This window comes from Paroedura picta, chromosome 11 (assembly GCF_049243985.1).
Source record: "Paroedura picta isolate Pp20150507F chromosome 11, Ppicta_v3.0, whole genome shotgun sequence".
Taxonomy (NCBI): domain Eukaryota; kingdom Metazoa; phylum Chordata; class Lepidosauria; order Squamata; family Gekkonidae; genus Paroedura; species Paroedura picta.
In genome coordinates, this window is record NC_135379.1 from 63,793,648 (window position 1) to 63,821,162 (window position 27,515).

A 27,515-nucleotide genomic window follows, 5' to 3' on the forward strand; every position below is an offset into this window, starting at 1 on the left:
CCGCTCAACTCAGGTTCTGTTCTGCTGCTTCGGACCAACATGGCTGAACGTATCTTCAGCAGTGCTGTTGTGCTATGCTACAGCAGGAGTCCCCAGCCAGGGCTCCATCAATGCCATGGCACCTGGCTTCACCTTCCTTGTGCTCACCAATTGCCTGTAGGAAATGGGCAGGGCTGAGGGGAACTTTGCCCCACAACGCTTCTAATTCCCCACTCCTTCTCCACATGAGGCCTTGGGATTCGATGCCACAAAGTCCACCGTCCAAAGACACCATCATCTCCAGAACGGATCTCTGTAGATTGGAGCTCAGTTGTCATTTTGGGAGATCTTCAGGCCCCACCTGCGGGTTGGCAACCCCAGGAAGGACCAGTACCCAGATCTCGCTCCTCTCTGTTTGCAGCTCAATGGAGTCAGTTTGCAGCCCGTTCTCCTGGGTCACTTTCCAGCCTGTCAGGGAGACATTGTCCCTCTCAAGGGCTGTTCAGAAGCAAGTGAGGCGTAGAGGACTCCCAGAATTACGGCCGATCTCCAAATGACAGCAAATGGCTGCTTTTGAGCATGAACTCCACAGCAGTGGTCCCCAACCTGCGGTCTGTGGCCCGGTGCCGGGCCGCGAAGGCCAGGGCGCCGGACCGCGGTTCCCTCTCCCCGCCTCCCCCCGCAGTAAAAAACTTCTTACTGCAGGAGGGGGGGAGAGGGAATAAGGGCCGCGGTGCACATGCGCACATGCGCCATGCTCGGGTGAAACCATGCATGCGCGGCACCTTCGCGCATGTGCAAAATGCCGCACATGCGCGATTTTGGCTGTGCATGGCTCATGTGCGCATGCGCGGCCACGGCCACGCATGCTCGCTGCGCGGACGGGGCAGTTGCCCCGCTGGTCCCCAGCCGGAAAAAGGTTGGGGACCACTGCTCCACAGCATTGAATCCTGCTGAGGTCCTTCTTCTCCTCAAGCCCCTCCCTCCCCAGGGTCCACGCCCAAGTCTCCAAGGATTTCCATCCCGAAAAGAGCAAAAGTCAAACCTCAGTGGGTGCAATTACTCCAGAAGGGAGAGGGAAAGCAGTCCTTCTCTCCTGTTTAAATTGCTCAAGAGGGCTGGAGGAAGCTTCCCCTGGGCTGAACTATGCCGACGGTGAATGCACAGCCATTCCCAAGAAGTCTCAGCATCAGCAATATAATGATCCATCTGTTCCCTCCCGTACCAAAGGCGGCAATTATCCTGCCAAAACTTGCTTGGTGTTCCGTGTGAGAGGCCGAGCGCACGCAGTGCACCCCGGATGAGTCACAGCTTAGCAAACGAGCAGGGGGAGAGCTCGGCCCCTTGTCAGCCTGTAAAGATTCTTGCCCTCCTTACGGGGCTGTAAAAGGAACCGCTCTCCATGGCTTACGGGAAAGAGCCCCTGCGCACACTGGCAGGCCATTCATCTGCCCTATAATATCCCTTCCCGGCTGTGTAGCCCCGACAAGGCGGCCTCAGAGACGGCCCTCTCGTTAAGGGGATTCTTACCCCAGCCCACCCCGATGAAAAATGCAGACTCTAAATCAGGGGTAGTCAAACTGCGGCCCTCCAGCTGTCCATGGACTACAATTCCCAGGAGCCCCTGCCAGCATTCGCTGGCAGGGGCTCCTGGGAATTGTAGTCCATGGACAGCTGGAGGGCCGCAGTTTGACTACCCCTGCTCTAAATGCACCCCCCCAAGCCTGGAAGCAGAGAGGGGCAGTTAATACATCGAATAAATCAATAAAACGAAACAGACGCGCAGCTGCGGAGTTAGAGAGCCAGCTTTTAAGGACAGGCAGGGAACGTGAAGCTCCATCTTCAGCACAGAACTTCTGGCCTCTTCCGGAAGAAGAATCCAGATCAGCATCAGCTAAAAGGACCCATCTGAGCATCAACATTACTGAGCTGCCTGTTTGCCGCAAGGATCGGAACATTTTCAAAAGAAAACCTGCTGCTCCAAGCAACGCGCGAGTTAAAATGGCAGTAATCGTTTCTATCTTCCTCCTCCTTCAGTGGTTAGGTTTATAACACGCATGTCATAACCTATGTGATGTGAGTCACATAAACCAGGTCAACGTGGACAAGCAACCAGGTCAAAATGCGTAGGACTCAAACAAGATTCAGAACCAACGGGAGAAATCCTGGGGCCGAGCTGTGCAGAGGGGGAAGGGGAGATCGGAACGGAGACGCAAATCCGGGTGGGCAGCACGTGGGGGTCTTCTGCTTTCCCCTCACAAGGCTGTGGCTGGACTTCCTAAACCCAAGCAGCTTGCCGCAGTCTAGACTCAGGATTGCTTTTAGACCAGACCACTCTTAAGGCTGCTTTGTGGTGCTGATCATGGGCTTATGTTGTCTGAAAAACAATGACATCGATCCACAGAGGAGAGGTATAGCTGTGATACTTTTGTGGGATTTCTACCTCTAGAGGCAGACGATAGAGAGAGAATGTGGGAGAGTGATTAAAGTATTGTAGTAGGATCTGGGAGAGCCAGGTTCAAATTCTCACACTGCTGAGGAAGCTTGCTGAGTGACCTTGGGGCAGTCACCCTCAAAGGGTTGTTGTGAGAATAAAATGGAGAGTTGCTGAAGAGCTGGTTTTTTATACCCTGTTTCTCACTACCTGAAGGTATCTGAAAGCAGCTTATAATTGCCTCCCCTTCCACGACAGGCATCTTGAGAGGCAGGTGGGGCTGAGAGAGCTCTGAGAGAGCTGTGAATGTTCCAAGGTAGCCCATCTGGCTGCATGTGGAGGAGTGGGGAATCAAGGCCGCTCTTCAACCACAACACCACGCTGAAGGAGAGACAAATTATGTAAACTGCTTTGGATCCTCATGGGGAAGAAGGGCAGGGGATAACTGAATGTATGCAAATCCCAGATGGTCCTGGGGACAAAGGACAGGATGAGGGCACAGCCATCTGAATGGCTTGAGGCAGCTGCCGGGCAGCTGTGGGAGCCACGGGGCTGAGCTCAAGAGCAGGAACACTGGCCTCATCCCCTGAGCTCACCAAAGGCCAAGCAGCCTACCTCTTAGGGTCGTTGTGAGGCTACAGTGAAGGAGAGGAGAAGGATGTAAGCTCTTTTGGGACCCTGTTGAGAAGGGTGGGGTAACAATGTAGTAAACCTGCTCTAAGAGTTTTGTACGTCCAGCTCTCAGAGGCTTTCACACTTTCAGGCACACTAGACATATCTACAAATTAAGATGGTTCAACCTTTGTGGAGCGCTCAAAACATCCGAATTCTCAGTGAAGACTGCCTGCCTCCTCGAAGCCACCAAAATGCAATAACCAGCTGAAGTTGGCTTGAGCTCTGTGGCAGCTGCACATCTGGGCATTCTCTCTTTCCATTGTCTGTCTCCCGAGAATTCACTTTTGAGGAAAATGAGCAGCACAGAAATTCAACTTGACAAAGCACATTTGCAGAGGCTGCTTTCTAGATCTGATGCAGTGGGCATGCCCACAACAGTTTGCACCCAGGGTAGAACTTGGCCATAACAGCCTCCCAAAATAGCCTTTGCTCTTTTGAGATGGCTCTCATTGTTGCCCCAGCCAGGGGGGGGGGATTTTGTCCATTCTCCCCAAAACTGGGCTGGTGTGTCTGTTATTACCCAGGGAAGATGGCGTTCCAGAAGTGGATGTTGGCTATTCCCCCTTCCAGGATGTGCTCATGCCTCCCTTCGGCTTACTCGGAAAGGGGCACCTGCCTTTGAGCCACTCAGGAGCACTTGAGCCACTCAGGAGCACTCCCCTTAAAACTGTGAGCCCTCTGCTGTGCTTCGGGGTAAGAGACATATATATGCCGGTCCCACCTGGCTGAACATAAATGTAGTTATACTCTATCTTTCTCCCCAGTGGGAACCTGAGGCAGCTTACATCATTCTCCTCTCCTCCATTTTATCTTCACAACATCCCTGCAAGGTAGGGTCAGCTAAAAATGTGTGATTGGCTGCAGGTCACCCAGCAAGTTTCCACAGAAGAGTGGGGATTTGAACCTGAGTTTCCCAGATCCTAGTCCGACACCTTAGCCCCATGCTGGTTTTCCCTGGAAACCTAGGGCTGGCTCCCTCGTGAAATTCTAGGAGGCACCCAGAGGCTGTTTCCAGCCTTAATACACAAGTGTAATGGACCAATGAGGCTTGTTTTTTGTGGAGAAACAAGTCTGTTGTTCTCCTCAGAGAGGCAGAACTGGCCAGAGCTTTCAGACATTTTCACCCCTCAGACTCTGGCCCCATTGAAACGTCAAGGGGATTCTTCCCCTCCCGCCAGCAGCAGGCCGATCCTGGTCCTGTTTCCTCCTTTTCGAATTAGCACATTTCCTTCCCTGCTCCACACCCGGGCCCCTTCTTGTTGTGCCACAACCTGGCCCATCAGGAACGTGGGGCTTCTGTCCTCGTTCGAAGCCAGACTCGCCCTCACTCCCCTTCGACAGCCAGGGCTTCCTTGCTGGCGCCACACTTACATTTTTCTGCAGGCGAAGCGCATTCGAGCCAGATCTCCTGCTCCACCATTGGGTTTCCCGGCACGGCTTCCGCGCTCCGTGGAGAGGCCCCCGGTTCCGTGTGCAGGGAGCCCTTGAAAGTCACTCGCACTTCACTTCAGAGCGGCCCTCGTTAAGTCTCTTTGCCTCGTCCTAATTACAATCGTTATACTCTTATTGTTTGCCCTCCAGATAAACCAGCTCAACAGGTCCAGGAACTCCTCTGTTGTGCATCTCAGAAACGGCTTTAAATGATTCAGTGCAAGTCACACCCACTCGCTGCACAACCTTGAAAGGCACCCGCAGTTGGCCAATCCCTTTGCTTCACTCGTCTGCACAGCAGGCAGAAAGGGAAGGCCCCCCCTCGCTGAGCAGCCCTGCTGCAGGCACCAAGTTCTCGAGCCAATGCAAAGGCATGTCTCCACTGGCCTGCTGCCCTTACTAAGCCTCCCAGCGAGCTGTTTGCTGAGTCCAGGGCCCTGGAAACATGTCAAGCCAACTAAAAGGTCATTGTTACATCATCGTGTAATGACTCTCTCTGTAAGCAAACATTGACCTCACTCACAGACTGACTCACTCGGCTTCCTGGGGAATTTAAATAGTTAGGATATTTCTGTATGATCCAGGAATCTGAAGTTGTTGTCCGACAGACTCATATTATTAGAATTGCCCAAAAGACACATTTGGGGAGCGTTACCTGTACCCCCAAGAGCTCAAGCTATTTCCACACTGGCAAGAAAGCAGGTGTGCTGCACAGACCCTGAAGCATCCTGCTTAGCGGCAAAATCTGAGAGCAGGGGTAGGCAAACTGCGGCCCTCCAGATGTCCATGGACTACAATTCCCATGAGCCCCTGCCAGCAAATGCTGGCAGGGGGCTCCTGGGAATTGTAGTCCATGGACATCTGGAGGGCTGCAGTTTGACTACCCCTGTCTGAGAGGGACAGAGGGATGCCAGCCTCCAGGGGGGACATGAGTATCCCCCAGATTTACAGCTCATCTCCAGTTCCCGTGGAGATCAAGGACGTTTGAAAGGGTGGTTAACTTGGAGATTAGAAGAAGAAGAAGAAGAGTTGGTTCTTATATGCCGCTTTTCCCTACCCGAAGGAGGCTCAAAGTGGCTTACAGTCGCCTTCCCATTCCTCTCCCCACAACAGACACCCTGTGGGGTGGGTGAGGTTGAGAGAGCCCTGATCTGCTCGGTCAGAACAGTTTTATCAGTGCTGTGATGAGCCCAAGGTCACCCAGCTGGCTGCATGTGGGGGAATGCAGAATCGAACCCGGCATGCCAGATTAGAAGTCCGCACTCCTAAGCACTACACCAAACTGGCTCTCAGATTAGATGAGTGAAAGAAACTGAAGGGGAGGGTGACATTCTAGAACAGCCTTTCTCAACTTTTTTACTGTTGAGAACCCCCTGAAACCTTCTTCAGGCTTCGAGAAATCCCAGAAGTGGCATAATCGTGCAGAATATGATTGGGAGACAGAGCTGTGAAACCCTGGTTGAGAAAGCCTGTTCTAGTGGCTGGGAAATCTTCTTCATTAAAGCAATTTTTCAGTCAAGCCAAAATGCAAACCCATTAGTTACACCTTTTCAACATCATTTTTGTCAGCAAGCATTATTACAATTCCCAGGCTCTTGACATTAGGCAAATTAGATCATCTAAAATGAATGAAATGGTTTAGTGATGTTTTGTTTATCTGGTTATGATGAATAACCTGGAAAATAAATCCATAAAACACACTACAGAGAATCCAAAGTACATACATGTTAAAGTGTCTAATAAAGACCCCAGAAGGTATACATACCTGAAAGATATATAGCAAAGAAACTTAGTTCTAAGTATCTTAAATCAATTGGAATTTGGGGGACCAGATAGGCATAACCTGTGAAACAAAACGCTGTGGCTATTTTCAAAATTATTTACAATATACAATTTCTGGGGGCACATATGTAAGTGAGGCAATAATCAGTCACTGTGGAGATCAATTGATTGATAGAATAGTAAGGTCACAGCGCATGACTGATCAATAAACAGAAATGTCAAAAGTGTATTTCCCTTCAGCCTGGAGAAAAGGAGGTTGAGAGGGGACATGATAGCCCTCTTTAAGTATTTGAAAGGTTGTCACTTGGAGGAGGGCAGGATGCTGTTTCTGCTGGCTGCAGAGGAGAGGACACGCAGCAATGGGTTTAAACTACGATATAGGCTAGATATCAGGAAAAAGATTTTCACAGTCAGAGTAGTTCAGCAGTGGAATAGGCTGCCTAAGGAGGTGGTGAACTCCCCCTCACTGGAAGTCTTCAAGCAAAGGTTGGATACACACTTTTCTTGGATGCTTTAGGATGCTTTAGGTTGATCCTGCATTGAGCAGGGGGTTGGACTAGATGGCATGTAAGGCCCCTTCCAACTCTATGATTCTATGACTTAGGTAGCCAAATCCATACGGTTGCCAGCCTCCAGGTGGGGCCTGGAGTTCTCCAGAATGAACAACCGAACTTCAAACTGGAGGGGCCAGTTCCCCTGGAGGAGGTGGCAGCCTCAGAGGGTGGTCTCCATGACATGACAGCCCTCCCCAAACTCCGCAAGTCCAAGGCACCTCCCACAAATCTCCAGGAATTTCCCAAGCTAGAGTTGGCAACTCAACAAAATCCCTGACGTTTTCTATTGAAAAAAACTGCAGTATCAAAAGATAACAATGTGAAAAGAACATACAATCAAAAGAGCATATAATCCAATACATATAATCTATAAGTCTTTTAAACTTATTTTTGAATTAAATTTAAAAAAATAAAATAAAAACTAAAACATACAAAGCTACCATAAAACATCAATAATCCAGGCCCCAAATTATTTTCTCATCCTGACCAGGGAAGCACCCCATTTCTCAAAGGGATCCGGCCAACTGGCCATGCAGCAGACAAGCCAGTTGACCTAAGCAAGCACTTGCTGCTGATTTCTCTAACCAATCCTCTTTCTTTCTTTCTTTCTTTCTTTCTTTCTTTCTTTCTTTCTTTCTTTCTTTCTTTCTTCCATTTCTGAGCAAAAACTAGTCTTGCAGATGTTATGGTATTAATGACAAATTTACAAATATCTTTACAAGGGAATTATATGTCATTTACTCCCCCTCCAAAAAAGGGGGGATAATGATAGCTCTTTCTTGACACGTTACAACAGGGGTGGGCAAACTGTGGCCCTCCAGATGTCCATGGACTACAAATGCTGGCAGGGGCTCATGGGAATTGTAGTCCATGGACATCTGGAGGGCCACAGTTTGCCTACCCCTGCTTTACAAGATACCTGCAGCAATCCTATTCCAGAACTTGGCTGCTCTCCTGCCCTCCTACCAGATGTGTCTGAAAGTGGCCTTGGGGCCCCCACAAACCCAGCCACATTCCCATGAGCCCCTTGGCATATTTCAAGTAACTGATAGGGAGATGGATGCCACTTGGTATAGCATTTTTTTTAAAAAAAATCTTGAGCTGAAAAATTCTAAAAAATATTCTTGACCTTACAACTCTCCCCTCCCCCCCCATTCCTCTTCTCACTCTCCTGCAAGCGCCTCACTCAACCCCATCATCCCCCTCCTCTAATCCACCAAGTGGGTTAATAACATTCGTTTTCAAACCCACAAACAAAAGACTATTTGGAAAGAAAAGTGGATGCTCACCACCTGGTGGCATCATGAGGAATACCCCCCCCCCGCCTTTGAACTAGCTATCTCATCCTAAAAAACATCAAGGCACATTGATTAAAAGACACTTGCTTTGACAGATATTCCAAAGGACTATATTTAGTTTGCTGTTCTCAGGACAGAAACTCACAAGGGTAAGGTTGCCAGTTTGGGGGTGGAGTTTGGAGAGGGAAGAGGTCAAAGCAGCCATTGCTTCCTGAGGACCTTGTCTCTATCATCTAGAGCAGGGGTAGTCAAACTGCGGCCCTCCAGATGTCCATGGACTACAATTCCCATGAGAGAATGCTGGCAGGGGCTCATGGGAATTGTAGTCCATGGACATCTGGAGGGCCGCCGTTTGGCTACCCCTGCCTTAAGGCATGCGAGGAGGTCCTGAAGTACAACTTTAAAAGCCTGCAAGTGTGCCACAAGTCCCATCGAAACCTCCTTCCAGGGTGGCAAGCACAAACGACAGGCCGCTGAGCATCACAGAAAACAGTTTCATTCAAGATGGTTATTTAGACCAAAAGGACTTGACGCTCTTAAAAGGACAGAATGGCAGAATTATCCATTGAGAAGAGTCCTATTGACAGAAACCATTGTCTTGCTGTACCTAGACACACGTGAAGCAAGGAATTGAAGGAAAAGACTCTGGACAGCAGCATTCGCACTAATTCCTAGGGCCTTTTCGCACGGGGATCTTTGTTGCAAATTGTTTGCGGAATGAAAAATCGCCATTTAAAATAGTGGAATTCGTCGTTATGCATACCTGCCTTTGTAGTGGAATCAGTTGCGTTTTTTAGCGTTTCCCACAGGCTTCCGGTCTCGGCAGAAATCGCTAGAAAGGAAGCGCTATTGCCAAGCTCGTCCCGCCCCTGGCCGTCAAGCAGCCAATGGGCAGCCGTTAGCATGCTCCCAAACAGCCCCTTTCCCTTTAAGAAAGGTTTAAAAAAAAAAACAACAGACCCATAGCAACGAATCTAGGTAGATTCGTTGCAACGGAGAGACCCATCCAGCTGCCTAATGTGAGCTGTCGTTTGATTGTATGATCGTTGGCACGCTGCCTCGAGTGATAAAAAAAAAATCCCCCCCCCCTCTCACGGGCCCGATTTTCGGCTGAATTAATGTGTAAAAAATAAAGGGACTTTATTTCAGCAAACGGGCTTTTATGTGGTTTGTGCTTAGTGACTAAAGGTGAAGGACTGAAGCCAGGGAAGCCTCTAAACAGAAAGAGGCTCACTGGTGCGTTTATCCCCGCTCGCTCGGAGAAAAAAAAATGGCGATCGCTTCGCCGGAAGTTTGGAGGACAGGCTCGGGAGGAGGGACTTTGAAGAACCCGCAACAATGGTAACGCATAGGTCTTTAGCGCTAGTGTTGCAGATTGGTTGCAGGAGTGTATCGCTATCCGGAGGGTGAATCCACTTTTCTGGATTCCCCTGAAAGCGCTACAACGAAGCGCTTTTTGCTGATTGGTTTCAGGAGTGTTGCAGATTGTCTGCGACGTCGTGCGTTAAGGCAAATTAGTAGCGTTTTCAATTAGCAACCATTGTGCTATTTTGAAGCTGTGCGAAATGGCCCCTAGACATCAATCCATTTGCCGAGGCGTTGGAGAGGAGCTACAAATGCAGGGAATCCCCAAGTCCCACCAGGGGACTGGCATACCTAGCTGGCAAAGATGTTTCTTCCGCCCTGGCCTGGATGTGGCCTGGTGAGGACATCTAGGGCTGCTCAGAGCAGGATGCTCCCTCCCGCGTCATTACCACGCTCACAAAAGCCAGTGGGATGTCATTTATGAGCTCCTGACTGGGTTCCCAACTCAGGGCTGGCAAATGCATGGAGGTTTGGCTGGGGAGGGCAGGATTTGAGGAGGTGAGAGACTTCAGTGGGATAGAAGTTATTTATTTATTTATTACATTTATATACCGCCCTCCCTGAAGGTTCAGGGCGGTTTACATCAGAGATAATTGTACAAGTAACTCAGTAAATAATAATACAATAATAACTATAACATTATGAACAATAGAACATTGGGGAGAACAATAACTCAACGCTTACTGATGGCCCAGTGGGGTGGGTGAGCCTGCAATGTTGGTTGGAGACGGGAGGTTGAGGGGGGCCGATTGGAAGCCGTGGTACTGGTTGACTTCAGCCAAATACCTGCCAGATGAGCTCCCTTTTGCAGGCCCTGCGGAATTGTTTGAGCCCCGTCAGGGCCCTGATCTCCTCTGGGAGCTCGTTCCACCAGGTGGGGGCCAGAATGGAGAAAGCTCTGGCTCTGGTTGAGGTCAAGCAGGCTTCCTTGGGACCAGGGATCACCAGGAAGTTGGAGCTGGTGGAGCGTTAGGTTCTTTGAGGGGTGTAGGCAGAGCGGTGATCCCTTAGATACACTGGGCCCAGACTGTGTAAGGCCTTAAAGGTGATAACCAAAACCTTAAGCCTGATCCGGAATTCAACCCATGCAGTTAGGGTTGCTAGGTCCCCAGTGGAAATAGGAGGATCCTCACCTCCCATTTCCCTCAGAGCAGTGACAGGAGAAAAATATTGTTTAAAATGATTGTCAGGTCATTGGAATGACATCACTTCCAGAATAAACAAGAAGTGATGTCAGTCCTCTCGAGGGGGTTTTCTGCATTTTCTTTTGCTTGTGTGTTCCTGTGGCTGCAGGTGCTTTTTCCTGCTCTACTGCATGTTTTCTATGCCCTCTAGTGGTCAATTCAACATGACAGCACTTTATGTCCGGCAATTCTCCTGACAGGTTTCTATGCCCGGCATACTGAATCAACCACTCAAGGGAACAAAATACATGTGGAAGAGAACCCCCCCACTCCACACACACACACACACACACACACACACACACACACACACACACACACAATAAATCAATTGAGGAGACTGTGGAAAAGCCATAGGGATTACTGAAAACTCTGTGAGTTTACCATAGTTTCCGATGATTCCTAAAGAGGCATGCATTCCCTTTGGGGTTTTTCCTGGAAGTGACATCACTGCCAACAGCTGTCCTTGACACCCCTGCCTCCCCCAGGCTCCTGCTGGTAGCGAGGCTTAGCCACCCCACATAGAGTTCTTCCTCCCAAGGAGACATTTTCTCCAAGGGAAGTAGATCTGTCATCTGGAAATGAGCTGCACTTCTGGGAGATCTGTAGGCATCACCTGGAGGTTGGTAACCCATAATTCCTGGGAAGTGCTTTGTAATTTTGTCAGTCACTTTGAGTCACCAGTGTGGATAAAATATTGTAATTAGAATAAATAAATACTGTTTGTCAAGGAACCCCAAGGCAAAGCAGTTTTGGTCTATGTCAAATATGAAATGTCGTAACTGTCGACTGTCAAACACAATGATTATTGTGAGCCTTCTATGAAACATTGTCCGATACTACGGTACGTACCGCTAAACGACAGCCAGTAATTGCTGTTAAATATCAAATCTCACAAGATATTGTCAACAAAATATGTCAAAACATTCATTATGCCGAGAACATTTAATGGCAACATTGTTGTTTGTTTGATTGATTAACCCAGGGGTAGTCAAACTGCGGCCCTCCAGATGTCCATGGACTACAATTCCCAGGAGCCCCTGCCAGCGAATGTGGACATCTGGAGGGCCGCAGTTTGACTACCCCTGGACTGATCGATGGGTGGGTGTCTTTGCACCCCCCCCCAACTTCTGGGCTCCCGGCAGCAGAGCAGAATTGCCCAGGGGAGCAAATGAGTGTTAATAACTAACTGAGATACGGCCGTCCAAGACATACATACGAGCACACAGGAAGAAGGTTTTTGCTTCAATGGACAGCACGCTTCCACTTTTTAATTTGGGGAGGAAAAAAAAAGAGTCTTTCCATCTTCCTCTTGACGTTTTCTCCAGGAAGGCTGGAGCTCTAAAAAAGGCTCTCTGGTCCATGCAGCCACATTAACCAACTGGGTCAGGTTAGTCACTCGACAAAGAGTCACAGACCGTGTTTCTTGACATATTCTTTCCTTTGCACTTAACAAGCTCCCCATTACTGAGAAACACCTGTGGGGAAAGCGGGTTAGATCCTGTGAATGCATAATGAATCAGTTATGCCATTGCAGGATGACATAACAGAGCACGGGCATTCTCCATGTGCTGCACATTTGGGGTCGGGCGCCACTGAGAGATGGGGAAAAAAACAGTCCTTAAACAGCTTAGGGCACAAGAGAACCCTGTCTGGAACCTGTGGCAGGGAAGCCCAGCCTGGTGTGTGGGAGAGGGAAGAGACAGACACACACACAGCAAGAGAGAGAGAGAGAGAGCGCACATGCATCAGAGGGGACAGGGGGACAAAGTGGTGGAAAGGAGGTGAAATCATTATCCTGCCTCTTGCATCTGGGCTGCTGGCCCTTATGGAAGAGGGAGGGAGGGAGGGAGGGAGGGAGGGAGGGTGATGTTCTTCCCTTCCTTTTGCCTCAAGACCCCGAATCCCCGTGGAGCTCAGAATCCTGGGGCTGAACTTGCCCAGGGCTGGAAGGATCTGCAGGGAGGGAGGGGAAGACGAGACGGGTCGCCACTCCTCGCTTCCACCACAACGCATGGGAGTGCAAGACACTTACTGTTCACGCTTAACATTTTCAAGGGTAATTGTGGGATGCCTTTAAAAAATACTCTCGCAAAGAAGAGTCTGTACACCAGCAATTCCCAACCTTTTCGGTGTGGTGACCCACAATTCCACATTTTCTTGGTATGGTGACCCACCCAAGGCTGGCCCAAGTTTTATTTTAGCGCCCAAACAAACTATGACCCCATCTAGTTCAGCATTCCAATTTCTGCTTTGGCTAACCACTCATTTTAGAGAAACCAACCAGGAGTGCAGCAGTAGCCCCCACTATGACCCCCCCCCCAGCAAGTGTCAGGATTGTAGAATCTCTGTCATAAATTAGCCTGAGTTCCTCCATGTCAGTTATATTGCTTTATTGGACCTGGCGCCTGCTTGCCCCAGGCCTTGTAGTTTTCCTAGCTATAAAAATGAATAGTGATGTTATGTTAACCTTATCTTGTTGTGGGCTCACGGGGTTGTTGTCACCTCCTCAAGGTTGTGTGAACGAAATCCTGTTTATGTTACACATATGTCTTTTCTCTTCTGCCCCCTCCCTTGGGAACTGTCAAGTTTTGGGCGGGAGAAATGTATTGATAAGCTGGGGCAAATCTGGCCTCTGGTCAGATTTGACTTCTCAGTCCCTTGCGTATAGTACTAATCAATAAAACTCTTTATTATTAAGAAGTTTGTTGTGAGTTTCCTGTACGTTTGACATTAAGTCAAATCTCACAACTCCTTTCACCTGCCAACATGCAGGGCGAAGGAAATACTTTCACAGAACAAGGAGAGAGCCTGGATTGGGACCTCTCCCAGGGCGACGGTGCCGGTGTGGGGCCGTACAGCTCGGGCATGCTCAGGGCCGTGGAGGGAGCAACTCCTGGGCCTGAGGACTTTTTGGAAAGGCACGTCACCGAACGCAGGCGTTTATCGAAGTATGACCGACCAACTGGGGACGAGCAGTGGCCGGATCATCTTGGAATGCCTAGCTATGGGCTGGAGCCCGCCGGTGAGACGCAGGACCTGCAGTACAAGCTGGACAGAGTGACCAACTGGCTGCAGGACCTCTCGGGTCGGTTGGATCCGGAGGAGCAACGCCGAACACAACGCCTGCTGCGAGAGGTGCACGGCGGAGTTGCACGCGAACCCAGTGGAAGGAGATCGGGAGGTCTGCTCACCCTGCGGGAATGCGAGGCAGCAGCGATGCAAGCGGCTGCGGAGGCCGAGGCGGCGGCCCTGGCAAGGGCGCAGAGAGAGGGCGAAGGCGAGGATCGCGAAGGCGCCGGGGGCGGCGGAGCGGCGGAAGGAGCCGGAGCGGCGGACGGCGCGGGAGCAGCGGACGGAGCAGCGGCGGCGGCAGCGGACGTTGCGGGAGCCGAAGCGGCGGCGGCGGCGGCACGAGAGGCGGCGTTGGCGGCCGCGCGAGCTGCGGAAGCAGCAAGGGCTGCAGCGGAGGCGAGAGCGGCGGCAGGATTGGGGCGAGGCATCGGCCGTGGAGCGAGAATCCCGGCCCCGGCGGATTGGGGCCAGGGACGTCTGCCTCCTCACCTCCGGGGAGTGGAAATGCGGAACACCTACAAATTCAAGGCTAAGTTTTCGGGGGACCCCGCAGCCTTTCCCACGTTTCTGGTGCATCTCCAAGCCTACATGATGGACATGGGGTTCACTTTTCATGACGACGCCGAGCGCGTGAGGTTTGTGGGGGAAGCCCTGGAGGGCAAGGCAGCAAAGTGGTTCCTGGACTTGTACCGTTAAACCCACGAGCCATCCGCAATTATAACCATTTTCTGCGTTCCATGCGCCAGATGTACGTGGAACCATTTGAGAGGGAGACAGCGGAGAAAAAGCTCAAAGCTCTGAGGCAAGGAAAATTGTCGGTGGTCGAGTACGCCAGAGAATTCAAAGAGCTTTCCTCCTCGGTGCCGGACTGGACCGAGCCCCAACGCGTGCTCGCGTTCGTGGGGGGTCTCTCGCTGGACTTGTCCAGCAAATGCCTCCTTTTAGACGACCCTCTCACGGTCGACGGATGGATCCAGCTGGCCGGAGAGATGGAGAATCGTCTGGAGAGGGCCGCAGTGTTCCAGGGTCTTGCAGGGAAGGCTGGTGCGAAAAACCTCTACCCCCGCGAAAGTCAAGCCGAAAGCAAAGTTGGAGCCGACTGAACGCACTCGACGCATGGAGAAGGGGCTGTGCTTGGGATGTGGCCAAGCTGGTCACTTCCTCGCGCAATGCCCCTCAAAGACGGTGACCGGGGCGAAAGCTACTGGCAGCCCCCCGGTGAAAGCCCAACCCACCAAGAAAACCATCCCGAAGAAAAGTGCCAAGTCTCTGCTGGTGCCGGTGGGCGCAGCGACGGCCGTGGAAGACTCGGAGGAAGGCAGTGGTCAGGATGGCGAGGATCAAGCAGAGGAGCAGTCGGGAAACGAAGACGGTCTGCTGTAGAGGCGCCCCGCCAGCAGGCCGCCAACAGGGGCAAACGCGTGGTGAGTGATTCCCCCTTGATACTACTGCCTGCCACTCTCTCCAATCCCAAATCCGGGAAGACGGTGGGGGTCCGCTGCATTGTGGACTCAGGGTGCACCCAATCTTTAGTAAGCCCAGCACTGGCCGAGACTCTGGGGGTGGGCAAGGTGCCTTTGGGGGAGCCCCTGCCGATCACCCAACTAGATGGGAAGTGCGCTCCCGGGGGGGAAGCCACAGTGAAGACGCGCCCTATGGACTCGGACGTTAAGAAACATTGGGAGCAGATCCAACCCCTGGTAGCACCCCACTCTGCATTCCCATGTGTGTTGGGGCTAGATTGGTTGAGGGAGCACGATCCCACGGTAAAGTGGAAAGAGGGGACCGTGGAATTCACCTCCCCTGGTTGCAAGCAACACGCTCGGCCTCAGCTCCCCCTGGACAAGGGGGCAGTGGCAGCGTTGGGATCCGTGGGGGATGGGACTCTCCCTCCGGAGTACCGGGACTTTGCAGACGTGTTTGCGGAATCTGAGTGCAACCAGCTTCCCCCTCACCGAAAGACTGACTGTGCCATCAAATTAAAGAAAGGGGAGTCTCTCCCAAAAGCCAAACTCTATTCAATGAGCCCGAGGGAGATGGCTGAACTCAGGGAGTTCTTGGATAAAAATCTGGCCAGGGGTTTCATCAGGCCCGCTACCTCATCCCTGGCAGCCCCGGTTCTTTTCGTGAAAAAGAAAGACGGGTCGTTGCGCCTCTGCACGGACTACCGGGGTCTGAATGCGGTTTCTACGTGTAATGCCTACCCGCTGCCTTTGATAAAGGACTTGCTTGGTCACTTGGGGAGGGCGCGGATTTTCACGAAACTTGACTTGAGGGAGGCCTATTACCGGGTCCGGATAAAAAAAGGACATGAATATTTGACTGCTTTTAACACCCCCCTGGGGCAATTTGAATACACCGTAATGCCGTTCGGCCTCGCCGGCGCTCCAGGCGTGTTCATGAATATGATCAATGAAATTATGCACGATTTATTGTATCAGGGGGTGTTGGTGTACATTGATGATATTTTGGTGTATTCTGAAAATGTTGAGAGTCATGCAGATTTGGTCCGCGAAGTGCTCCGCCGTCTGCGGAAGCACCAATTGTTTGCCAAACTTTCAAAGTGTGAATTCCACCGAGATGCGGTGGAGTTTCTGGGCTTCCGGGTTTCCCAAGCTGGGATTGAGATGGACCCAGGCAAAGTGCGGGATTTGTTGGCTTGGGAACCTCCTCGCACCAGGAGACAATTGCAAAGTTTCCTAGGATTTGCAAACTTTTACAGAACGTTCATCCCCAATTTCGCCAAGGTGGCGTTACCTCTCACTGACTTGTTAAAGACAAAACAGGGGGGAAAGGCGGCAAGCCGCCCTGGTGCGCCGCTCCAGTGGACCTCCCAATGTCAGGACGCTTTTGAGAAGCTGAAACTGTTGTTTACCTCTGAACCGGTGCTAGCCCATGCCGACCCCACTAAGCAATTCACCGTGCAAGTAGATTCTTCGGATGTGGCAATGGGGGCCGTGATCCTGCAAGAGGGGGAGGATGGGAGGTTGCACCCGCTAGCCTATTTGTCAAAGAAATTCTCCGGGGCTGAAAGAAACTGGGCGATTTGGGAAAAAGAGGCGGCGGCAGTAAAATTAGCTTTATCCACCTGGAGGCATTGGTTGGAAGGGTCCGCAGTTCCCTTTGTAGTATGGACGGACCATAAGAACCTCCAGGCTCTCAAGCAGCCCCGCTCGCTCTCAGCGAAGCAGATGAGGTGGGCGGAGTTTTTCGCTCGGTTCAACTTCTCTCTCAAGCATCTGCCGGGCAAAATGAACTTTTTGGCAGACGCCCTGTCGCGCTTGCCCCAGTACAACAGCAAGCGCGACCCATTGGTGGATACAGTTTTTACCTCCGCCCAGCTGGGGATGGCCGCGGTGACGCGCAGCCAAACAAAGCCTGGAGCGTCCATCCCGGGGGGCTGGGTTTAGAAGGAGGTATCGCAGGACTCTGAATTCCACTCCCTTCGCCCAGACCTAACTGAGAAGGGGGGGTTGTTTTTCAAAGGCGAGCGGCTTTTCGTCCCAGCAGCGGCGCGCGGGGACGTTTTGAAACTCTGCCACGATGCGAAATCCGCTGGACATTTTGGGTTTGTGAAAACTCTGCACCTGATCAGGAGACATTACTGGTGGCCAACTCTGCGTAAGGACGTGGAGAAATACGTGCAGGGGTGCCCCACTTGTATCGTCTCTAAACCAGCTGGTGGGAAGAAAAAGGGATTGTTGCAACCCCAGCCCACCCCCTCCCGTCCGTGGACTGATGTCACAATGGACTTTATCACGGACCTGCCTCCCAGCCAAGGGAAAACCGTCATTTGGGTGGTAGTGGACGCTTTTTCCAAGCAAGCCCATTTCATCCCTTGCGCAGGCTTGCCCTCAGCAGCCAAATTGGCTTCATTGTTCGTGACCCACATACTACGTCTACACGGGATCCCGGGACGCCTGCTGACGGATCGGGGCCCCCAGTTCGTTGCCAAGTTCTGGCGGGAGCTCTTGAGACTGTTGGGGGTGGAGCAAGCCCTCACTTCGGGCTATCACCCGGAGTCGAATGGCCAGACTGAAAGGGTGAATCAAATCCTTGAACAATACTTGCACTGTTTTATCAACCACCAGCAAGATGACTGGGTTTCCCTGTTGCCCCTGGCTGAGTTTGCCTACAATAATGGGGCCCATGCCTCCACGGGTGTGTCCCCCTTTAAAGTTGTGTATGGTACTGACTTGGTGGCTGCTCCCACCTGGGAGCTGAATTCCTCCGAAGCTCCTGAAGTCAATAAGTGGGCAGAGACTATTAGTGCAGGGTGGCCAGCCATAGTCACAAGCCTCGAAGATGCAAAACGGGCTTATAAAACCCAGGCAGACAAAAAACGGGCACCTGCGCCCGTATGGAAAGTGGGTGACTTGGCCTATTTGTCCACCAAGAACTTGCGCTGCCAACAAAAATCAAAGAAACTCGGTCCTAAATATGTGGGGCCCTTCAAGGTTGTAAAACTGATTAATGCTGTAACTGTAGAACTAGCTTTGCCAAAAACTTACAGGAATGTGCATCCGGTTTTTCATTCCAGCCTGCTGCGGAAAGCCCCTACCCCGGATGGGTGGCACCCCCCTCCAGCTACACCGGTGCCAATTTACATCGATAAAGACACCCACTATGAGGTCAACCAGATCCTGGACTCTCGTGTGCACAAGGGCCGTCTCCAATACTTGGTTGATTGGAAGGATTTCCCCTCAGGAGACAATGAGTGGGTGGAAGCGGGGAACATAAAGGCTTCTCCGGGCTTTTCATCGAGCTTTCCCCGACTGTCCTCGTCCCGTCGATGCAGGATAGGGGGGAGGGAAGTTTGTTTTAATGCGGAGGGATGTCAGGATTGTAGAATCTCTGTCATAAATTAGCCTGAGTTCCTCCATGTCAGTTATATTGCTTTATTGGACCTGGCGCCTGCTTGCCCCAGGCCTTGTAGTTTTCCTAGCTATAAAAATGAATAGTGATGTTATGTTAACCTTATCTTGTTGTGGGCTCACGGGGTTGTTGTCACCTCCTCAAGGTTGTGTGAACGAAATCCTGTTTATGTTACACATATGTCTTTTCTCTTCTGCCCCCTCCCTTGGGAACTGTCAAGTTTTGGGCAGGAGAAATGTATTGATAAGCTGGGGCAAATCTGGCCTCTGGTCAGATTTGACTTCTCAGTCCCTTGCGTATAGTACTAATCAATAAAACTCTTTATTATTAAGAAGTTTGTTGTTTCCTGTACGTTTGACAGCAAGTGGCATTGGGACCTCTCAGTCATTGGCTGCCCTCTCCCCCTCCATGACTCCCTCTAATCCCCACCCCACAAAAGCCTAAGGAACTCACCCCACTGGCCCCCTTTTATTTGAGCCAGGGAAGGAAAAACACCAACGGATGTCTCAGAAGAAAGATCCTGTTTCTGGGGTCAGAGCTCGCTACAAGGAAGGGCAACGGAAAGGGAGCCTATGGTGGATTCCCCCCCCCCCCATCTACAGCCTGCCTGTTATATACCTTAAACCAGCGGTCCGCAACCTTTTTGAGGTTGCGGCCCATTGTCAAGGGTTGGGGGGAGAGGACGACCCAGGGCTCCGTGCATGTGTGACAGCCCCATGCAAATGTGCACGCACGGACCTGTCATGCATGCACGTTTGCGCCAGGCGAGGAGTAAATGCGTATATGCGGCAGTTTCGCACATTTGCGGGACTGCCGCGTTTGCGCATTTGCGCTCCCGGCGGGGGCACAAACGTGTGTGTGCAACAGCTCTGCACATGTATGCATGCACGAAACTGCCACGTGTGTGCATTTGCACCCTGCCAGGCACAAACACGCATGTGCAACAGGTCCACGCATGCGCATTTGTGCCGCCGCTGGCCACACTTCCCTCTTCCCCCCCTTGTGCACTAAGAAGCTTTCCGGGCTGCGATCTAATTGTCCGCTTCGCGGCCTGGAGAGCTTCTCGCTGTGGGGGGGGGGAGAGGGGCGAGGGAGCCGTGGCCCGCTGCCAAGGCTCTCGCGGCCCGGCACTGGACTGCTGACCGGGGGTTGATGACCCCTGCCTTAAAGCTATTGGTTTCTTCACTAAGCCTGTGGTTTGTTTAACGAGGTCTGTCCCAATAAAATCAGACTCCAGGAGCACCTTTAAGACCAACAAAGATTTATTTAAGGCGTGAGCTTTAGAGTGCAAGCACTCTTCGTCAGACTATATGAGTGCTTGCACGCGAAAGCTCATGCCTTAAATAATCTTTGTTGGTCTTAAAGGTGCCTGACTGGACTCTGATTTTATTGTGCTACTTCAGACCAACACGGCTACCCAATTAGGTCTGCCCCAGACAGGCATTTGACAGCTCTCTTCCATTCTGTCTAGTGATTGGAAGACCTCCTCCCAGTGGGTTGTTTTTGAATGTTCCAGAGAGGGAAAAGTCCTTGGGAAGCCAGGTGCTCTCCAGGAGTGGAGGAACAGGTGTGCTCTTGATGTTGAGTTAGAACAGTTAAGGAGGGGCAGGCACAATAAGACAAAATAACTGCCTGGATGGAGGAACGGAGGGAAAGAATATTTTTTCTTAGCAAGGTCCAGGGGAGAACAGGCTGGCTATTTTCATCCCCTGAGATCATGGTTACAGTTGCTTACAGCTTGCTGGATGACCTTAGGCCAATGATGTTTTCTTAGCCTAACCTTCCTCATAAGGTTTTTGTGAGGGTAAAACAAAAGGGAGGAGAACAAGGTAAACCTCTGTGTATCCAGGACATCCTTACTATTTGCTTGCAGCCCCTGAAATGGATATCTACCCAATTTCATGGAGTGTTTGTAGTTTCACACACACCACTCTTCACTGTCTTGCCCCCTGCTCCCTGCCTCCCGGCTCACCTTTATACCATCTGCTGAAAATCCAAGACCATCAGTTAATCATTTGACCCATCCACAATTTTTCATTTTCTATTTAACATAATCCCTCCAGGATATCTTGTTCCCAGGCAAAACAAGCTGACCATAAAGATTTGAAATAATTATATAACTTTATTAGTTCTGATCAGTGATGCAGACTGGCACCTGACAAAGGAAACTGGTAAAGGCACTCTGTGTTCAGATTTGACCTGAAGTCACCCTGATGGTTGCTCTTCAGAGGACAAAGAATGTGTGATATTCTTCTCCACTGCAAGGACTTGAGATCCCACTGACAAGATATTTGGGATGGGGAGAGAATGGTCGGGATGATTCATCAGGTAGATTCCAAAATTAGTCTGGAAAAGAAAACAACCATAGAACATTTACAGTGTCAACTATCCATCAGACTGCACAATGCTGATGAGGTAAGAACCACAAGATCTTGATGGAGAAGCAGCATTCCAATATTATAAAATCTCAGATAAAGCAGTGGTGCCATTTGGAGGCCTGGAACCTTTTTTCCTGCTGAGTTTATTCCTTGTGTACACTGAAGCACAAGACTCTTCTGAATTCTCATTTTCCTCACTCATGTGTCCGTATTGCTTTAGTTATTTTTTTCCCTTTTCTGCATGTGTTATGCTCCCTCTAGTGGTCAATTTGTTATTATATGGCTGTCTGTCTACCATTAAAAACTGAAATTACAGCAATGTAATACTGAACTGACCACTAGAGAGAGCAAAATATTCAGAAAAGGGGGGAAAAAAGAAACCCAAAGCAATAAGAGCACATACACACAGAAAATGGAACAGCAGAAGAACCTGCAGTAAATTCATAGAACGTGATGCTGGCCTTTGAACGCCACTTCCTGAGTATTGTCTTTTAAATTTTATATGATCTCAGTTTTTAAAAAACAAGTGTTATGTACATTTGTGTTTCCCCAAGCTTGCAGAAAGCTCAAAGGGTAGCTCCGGGGGAGAGGAGGGGAGGGGAGGGCGGGTGGCAATCCTGGTCAGAGAGTCTTTCTCCTTCAGGGCTCTTCCTGTGCCATCGATCCTGGGGATAGAGTGCATCAGTCTAGAGTGGGAGTCAGTCAAGAATGTGGTTATCTGGTTGGTGTACCAATCACCCACTGCAACTCCAGATTTCCTGCCAGGCCTGCTGGAGACGGTGGCTGGCTGGACGTTGCGGTACCCAAAACTTCTGATTTTGGGTGACTTCAATGTCCATGTCGACGCGCCAGCTTCAGGACTTGGCCCGGACCTAGTGTCATCCATGGAAACACTAGGGCCCTCGCAATTTGTTGCTGGTCTCACTCACCAGGCTGGTCACACCCGATTTGATCTTTGATGCAGGTGTAGTGGTAGATCTGGTGGTGAATAACATTGTTCCATGGTCAGACCACCATGCCCTGAAGGCTCAACTGAGGATATCACCCCCTTCCCGTTTGGGTGATGGACAGATTTTGGTCCACCCGCTGAGACTTATGGATTCCCAGAGATTCCTGAATGCTCTGCGGGACCTGATGCCCTCCGGCATCTCGTTAGGAGCATTGGTGGAGGACTGGCAGTCCCGCCTGACAGCTGCTATTGACGAGATTGCTCCTAGGCGCCCTCTCTGCCTTTGCCTCAAACAGGCTCCATGATCTACCCAGGAGCTTCAGGAGAGGAAGAAGGAAGTGAGACTGCTTGAACGAGTGTGGAGGAAGACTCGTGACGAGGCAACAAAAACATCTCATCGCATGCTTATGAAAGTGAATAAGAATGCGGTGAAAGTGATTAAACGAGACTTCTACCCTGCGGAAATCGCGTCCATGAGCTCTTGCCCGGCACAATTATTCAGAGTAATTAGGTCCCTTACTGCCCTCGAGGAAGGGCATCAAACAATAAGGAAATTGGATTTAAGCTGTGTGGCTTTATTGAGCTATTCCGTGGACAAAGTTCTGTTGCTCCGTCACAACCTCCCTGCCACGATTGATACAGGTAGCAAACTGGAAGCTCCGTAGCCGTCGCGGAGGTTAGTGTTTGATGGCTTCAGGCGTCTCTCTTTAAACAAAGTGGGCAGATTGCTAAGCACAGTGAGGGCGACCACTTGCCCCTCGGATCTCTGTCCGTCTTGGTTGCTCAAATTGGGGCGACCAACAGATAGGAGGTTCTTTGAGGGAGATTGTCAACCTCTCCTTGACATCTGGAGAGTTCACCAAAGGACTTAAGGAAGCAGTGGTTTGCCCTTTACTGAAAAAAACATCGCTGAACCCGCGGGACCCCGCCAGTTACCACCCAGTCTCACATCTTGTGTTTCTGGGCATGGTGATAGAGTGGGCCGCGGCAGATCAACTCCTAGCATTTCTGGAGGAAACTTTGGCCCTTGACCCATACCAGTCTGGCTTCCATCCTGACCATGGAGTGGAGACCGCACTGGTCATTCTGATGGATGATATCCAGTGCCAACTCCTCCAGGATGGAGGTCCTGTGGCTGGGGAGGGCAGGACCAGGAAGCGCGTCTCCCATGCCTGGAAGGGGTGCAATTAACATCTGCACTGGTTGCCAGGAATTTGGGAGTTACCTTTGATGCCTCCCTTTCTATGGAGGCTCAGGTCACTAAAGTAGCCAGGACAGCATTTTTCCATCTTCGCCAAGCCCAGCTACTAGTGCTCTACCTCTCCTCAGATCACTTGGCCACAGCGATCCATGCAACAGTCACTTCCAGACTAGATTTCTGTAACTCGCTCTACGCAGGCCTGCCCTTGGCTTGGATCCGGAAGTTACAGCTGGTACAAAACGCGGCTGCCAGGGTCCTCTCTGGAACATCATGGAGGGCCCATATTCAGCCGGTGCTTTGACATCTTCATTGGTTACCAGTTTGTTTCTGGAACAAGTTCAAGGTCTTGGTTTTGACCTTTAAGGCTATATGCGGTCTGGGTCCTGTTTACCTGTGGGACCGCTTGACTGCTTATGCCCCCCGCAGGGCTCTTTACTCTGTGGGTATGAACTTATTGGTAGTCCCAGGCCCTCGGGACGCTTGCCTGGCCTCGACCCGGGCCAAGGCCTTTTTGGTCCTGGCCCCAACCTAGTGGAATGAGCTCCCGAAGAGCTAAGGGCCCTGTCGGAGCTGTCAACTTTCCGCAGGGCCTGCAAGATGGAGCTCTTCCGCTAGGCATACAGTTGAGGCCAGGATCTAAGATCCCCCATGTCCATCTGTTAATAAATAGATATGTCTCCCCAATCTCACCAGTAAGACAGTCAGAAGTCTGACCCTGGCTGGTCAAGGGGGTGAGCTTAGTTAGTTTTTTTGCTTGCCATCTTGTTACCTTTAGTAATTGTAATTACGGGTATTTATGGGTTTTATTGTGTTTTTATTCTTTTATTGTGTAAACTGCCGTGAGCCCAAACAGGAACAGCGGTATACAAATTTTAATTAATTAATTAATAAGGAAGATGGTAATGGTGGGGTCACAATTTCAGTGCCTCTGTGACTTGCCAGAATGTCAACAGATTAGGCCCATTTTCACAATTTATACCCATCTCAGGATCTAGTTTTTCACATAACAACCTGAACTGTGTAAAGCACAGAGCTGTCAAATCAAGAATATATGCAGAATGCAGCCCAGAGGCTCCGAAGCGGAGGCTAAGGTCTGAGACTCCTCTCAAGAATTTTGCATCCTCTCAGGAAACTGCAGCTGAGAGGATGCTAGGAAAACAGGCCTTGGAAAGAAACAGGAACTCACTGCATGCTGATGCTTACATTTTGCATAAATGCTTGGAAGTCCATAAATATTGTCTGGAACAACACAATAGAAAAAGTTAATTAGAAGTGTGTGTGTCATCTTCTTTTTTGTGGCGGAGGATGTTTTAAATTGGGCACGGCTGCAAACAATCTATCCTGGAAGGGACAGGAGTCACAAGGGAAGGGGGGCTACAACAACATCTAGTCAACTCTTCCCATCCATCCCCTCAAGATATTTTAGGCTGACCTTTCTATCTTTGGTGGAAGCCAGACTCTGAAGAAACTCCTTGTTGCGTTGTCCAGTTTGCTGATCAATACAGATCACGAGACATCTGTGGCATGGCCCCATAACCTGAAATTCCCACAGAAAGGGCTCTCAGTTCAATCGTCTGCACAACTCAACATCTCCTGCCTCAGCAGGGAACTCGAGCATTGTTGGTACTCCCTCCAGCATGAAGATGCTTTCAACTGGGGTCTGTTCAGGCTTTCCCCAGAGAGATACCCAGAGGATCCAGGGGCCCCAGTTGTGTTGAGGAAGTCGGCACTTTTGGCATTCGGATGCAGCTTGGTGGGTGTGACCACAAAATGGCTACCGTGAGAGGTGGAATCAACCACAAAATGGCTGCTAAGTGTTGACCTTTAAAAATCTGCATAGAATCATAGAGTTGGAAGGGGCCATACAGGCCATCTAGTCCAACCCACTGCTCAACGCAGGATCAGCCCAAACCCAATCCAATCTCTAACAGCCAATAAGCAAACCTTGCTGGGCATAAAGCCCTTTCCTAAAAACAGTGGTGAGTGCCCGGAAATGTCTCAGCAGGTACCCTGGTGGCCCACAGGGGCCATTTTAGGAACACCTGCAGCAGAGAGTGAATTAATGGAAGAGGACAACTATTAATTTGAATAAAACCCCCAACAACACCCTGTTCTTCCTTATCATCTGGGCATGGAATCGGGGTCACTGTGGGTCGGCAGGTAGTTGTGAGTTTCCTGCATTCTGCAGGGGGTTGGACTAGGAGACCCCTTCCAACTCTATGATTCCTCCAAGCGAAATATATTCATCAGTCGAAGGGCTCCTTTTAACACATTTTAGAATTGGAAGTATCTAGTTATTTGGCTTCTCCTTTGAAATGGAAAATGGCAGAAAGGCTGCAGAGGCAAAGGTATGTTTTCTTCTGTGAGAAATTCTCCATGAAGAAGAAATGTCTCATCTCTTTAAATAAACGACAGGCACCTGATCAAAGCCTGCCGTGGCCCACATAAGGAGACAGGCGGCAAGCCTCTTCCCTTGTTCTGCCACTGCAACAGGGAGCCGAGCAGAGAGGACTGGAGGGGGCCTTCTGCCGCATGGAGAGGAGGAGGAGGTTTTTATACTCCACTTTTCTCTGCTTTAAAGAATCTCAAAGCCTTCCCCCCATCAGACACCCTGAGGGGTAGGTGTGGCTGAGAGAGCTCTGAGAGGTCACCCAGCAGACTGCAAATAGTGGAGACTCAAACCTCCGGATTGGAGGCTGCTGCTCTTAACCATGACCCCACACTGGCTCTCCCCACAACAGCCACCCTGCAAGGCAGGTGGGGCTGAGGGAGACCTGAAAAAACTGTGACTGGCTCAAGGTCACCCAGCAGGCTTCCTGCGGAGCACGAATGGGGCATCAAACCTGGCTCTCCAGAATAGAATCCACCACGAAACCAAGCTGGCTCTCTATTCCTGCACCCAGCTACGTAGATGGATGAATGCCACCCTGCAGTCACTCGGATTTTTAAAATATATCATTTTATTAAAGTGTGCCAGAATTTAAAACATTGTCATGCCTATCAGATGCAGGCTTGTACATTAAAATAACCTTCTCTGTATAATTGTTAGGTGTTGGGAGAGGGGTCTTGATTGCCACCAGCAAGACCCCCACCCCTGCCAGGGCCTGCACGTCCCTGCTGGCCACTCCCTGTGCTGCCGGGGGCTGGGCGTGGCTGAGCCCTTGTGGCGCATTGCCCCCTCCTTACCAGGGTGGCCCCAGTTCTAGCCCTGCCTCCAACGGCTCCCCCTCCGCCCCCCAGCCCCTGTGCACCTTGAAATGCAGGCTGCCAACGGCCACCTCGTCCCACTGGTCTTCCTCGAAGGGCTCCTTTGTCCTGACCACGATGTTGGCACGGAAGCGATGCATGAGCTTCTGGAGGGGAAGCGGCTCCCCGAGTCTGTTCCACAGCGCCGGAGAAGAAAAACAAATGGGCTCGTATTAACTCCAACGTGTCGTCGACTCGCCCGCAATTTCCAGCTGTTTAACCCGCTTTGTGCCCTCTTGCACGCACCAGGCTGCCTCACGCTGGATCCGATCCCTGGCCCTGCAAGGCCGCTGCTAGGCTTGCCGGCTAGATCAGGGCCCCGGAGCAAGGGGACACGGGGCCCCGCCTTCTGAATCTGACCCCCGGGCTCTTCCCTCGGGCTGCCAGGGGCTCTCTCCCCACCCAGGGCCTCAGGATGAGATCCTCCATGTCAACAACCTCCTGGGCCTTTTAACTGGAGGAGAACTGCATGGTAGCCACCCCTTGCGCCCTCTTAGGCAGCAGCAATGAAAACGGGTGGCAATTGTCGAACTCTGTGCACCGTTTCAATAATTATGGAGCGTGCTAAACGTGTCCTTGGGGACTCTGTCAGCAGTGGAATCTCCTTTCCTTGGCATAGGCAGTACTCTTATTACACCCTAATGCTGTGGAAAAGAAAACACCCTGGGAGGGACAGGGGAAGAGAAGGGGGTGGGGGGTTGAACAAGGACAGAATACCGGCACGAGGCTTCAAAACATCCCCACCAAGAAGGAAAGGAAAGGAATATGGAGATGTCCAGCAGGTTGTAATGCAAGCAAGAAGGGAGGGGGGAATGTAAGAGATTCAATGAAAACAAGCCCTATTTGTGGGGAAAGATAAAAACAACAGATTTCAGGATGCAGAAGAGGAAGTGTGTACCTTGCTGTGATCTGATCACTGAGCTGCAAAACACTTGTTTGATTTATCAGGAGGTATTGTGCTTCGTTGACCAAAGAGAGCGAGGCAGCCGTGACAGGCATCTCCCCTGCAACACATCCAGCGCAAGGAGATGGTTAGGGATGGCTAGCAAAACAGAAGACATCAGATCTTTCGCAGGTGTCCTTTTGATG

The 27,515-nt window shown here is 50.8% G+C and overlaps 2 protein-coding genes across 3 annotated transcripts in view; both read right to left on the reverse strand.

Moving 5' to 3' along the window:
* Nucleotides 1-4,889, reverse strand: part of PTPN3 (protein tyrosine phosphatase non-receptor type 3) — a 122,788-nt gene extending 117,899 nt beyond the window's left edge. Inside the window, exon 1 of the mRNA XM_077304046.1 lies at nucleotides 4,460-4,889. Coding sequence (XP_077160161.1) covers nucleotides 4,460-4,508 — 49 coding nt within the window. The 5' untranslated portion in view covers nucleotides 4,509-4,889. The remainder of the gene's footprint in view (nucleotides 1-4,459) is intronic.
* A 15,865-nt stretch (nucleotides 4,890-20,754) lies between these two features.
* MOCOS (molybdenum cofactor sulfurase) overlaps nucleotides 20,755-27,515 on the reverse strand; it is an 81,242-nt gene continuing 74,481 nt past the window's right edge. For both annotated transcript variants that reach the window (XM_077302892.1, XM_077302893.1), the window contains exons 12-15: nucleotides 27,325-27,430; nucleotides 26,432-26,558; nucleotides 24,613-24,717; nucleotides 20,755-20,998 (exon numbers count right to left, since the gene is read on the reverse strand). In XM_077302892.1, coding sequence (XP_077159007.1) covers nucleotides 20,858-20,998; nucleotides 24,613-24,717; nucleotides 26,432-26,558; nucleotides 27,325-27,430 — 479 coding nt within the window. In that variant the 3' untranslated portion in view covers nucleotides 20,755-20,857. The remainder of the gene's footprint in view (nucleotides 20,999-24,612; nucleotides 24,718-26,431; nucleotides 26,559-27,324; nucleotides 27,431-27,515) is intronic.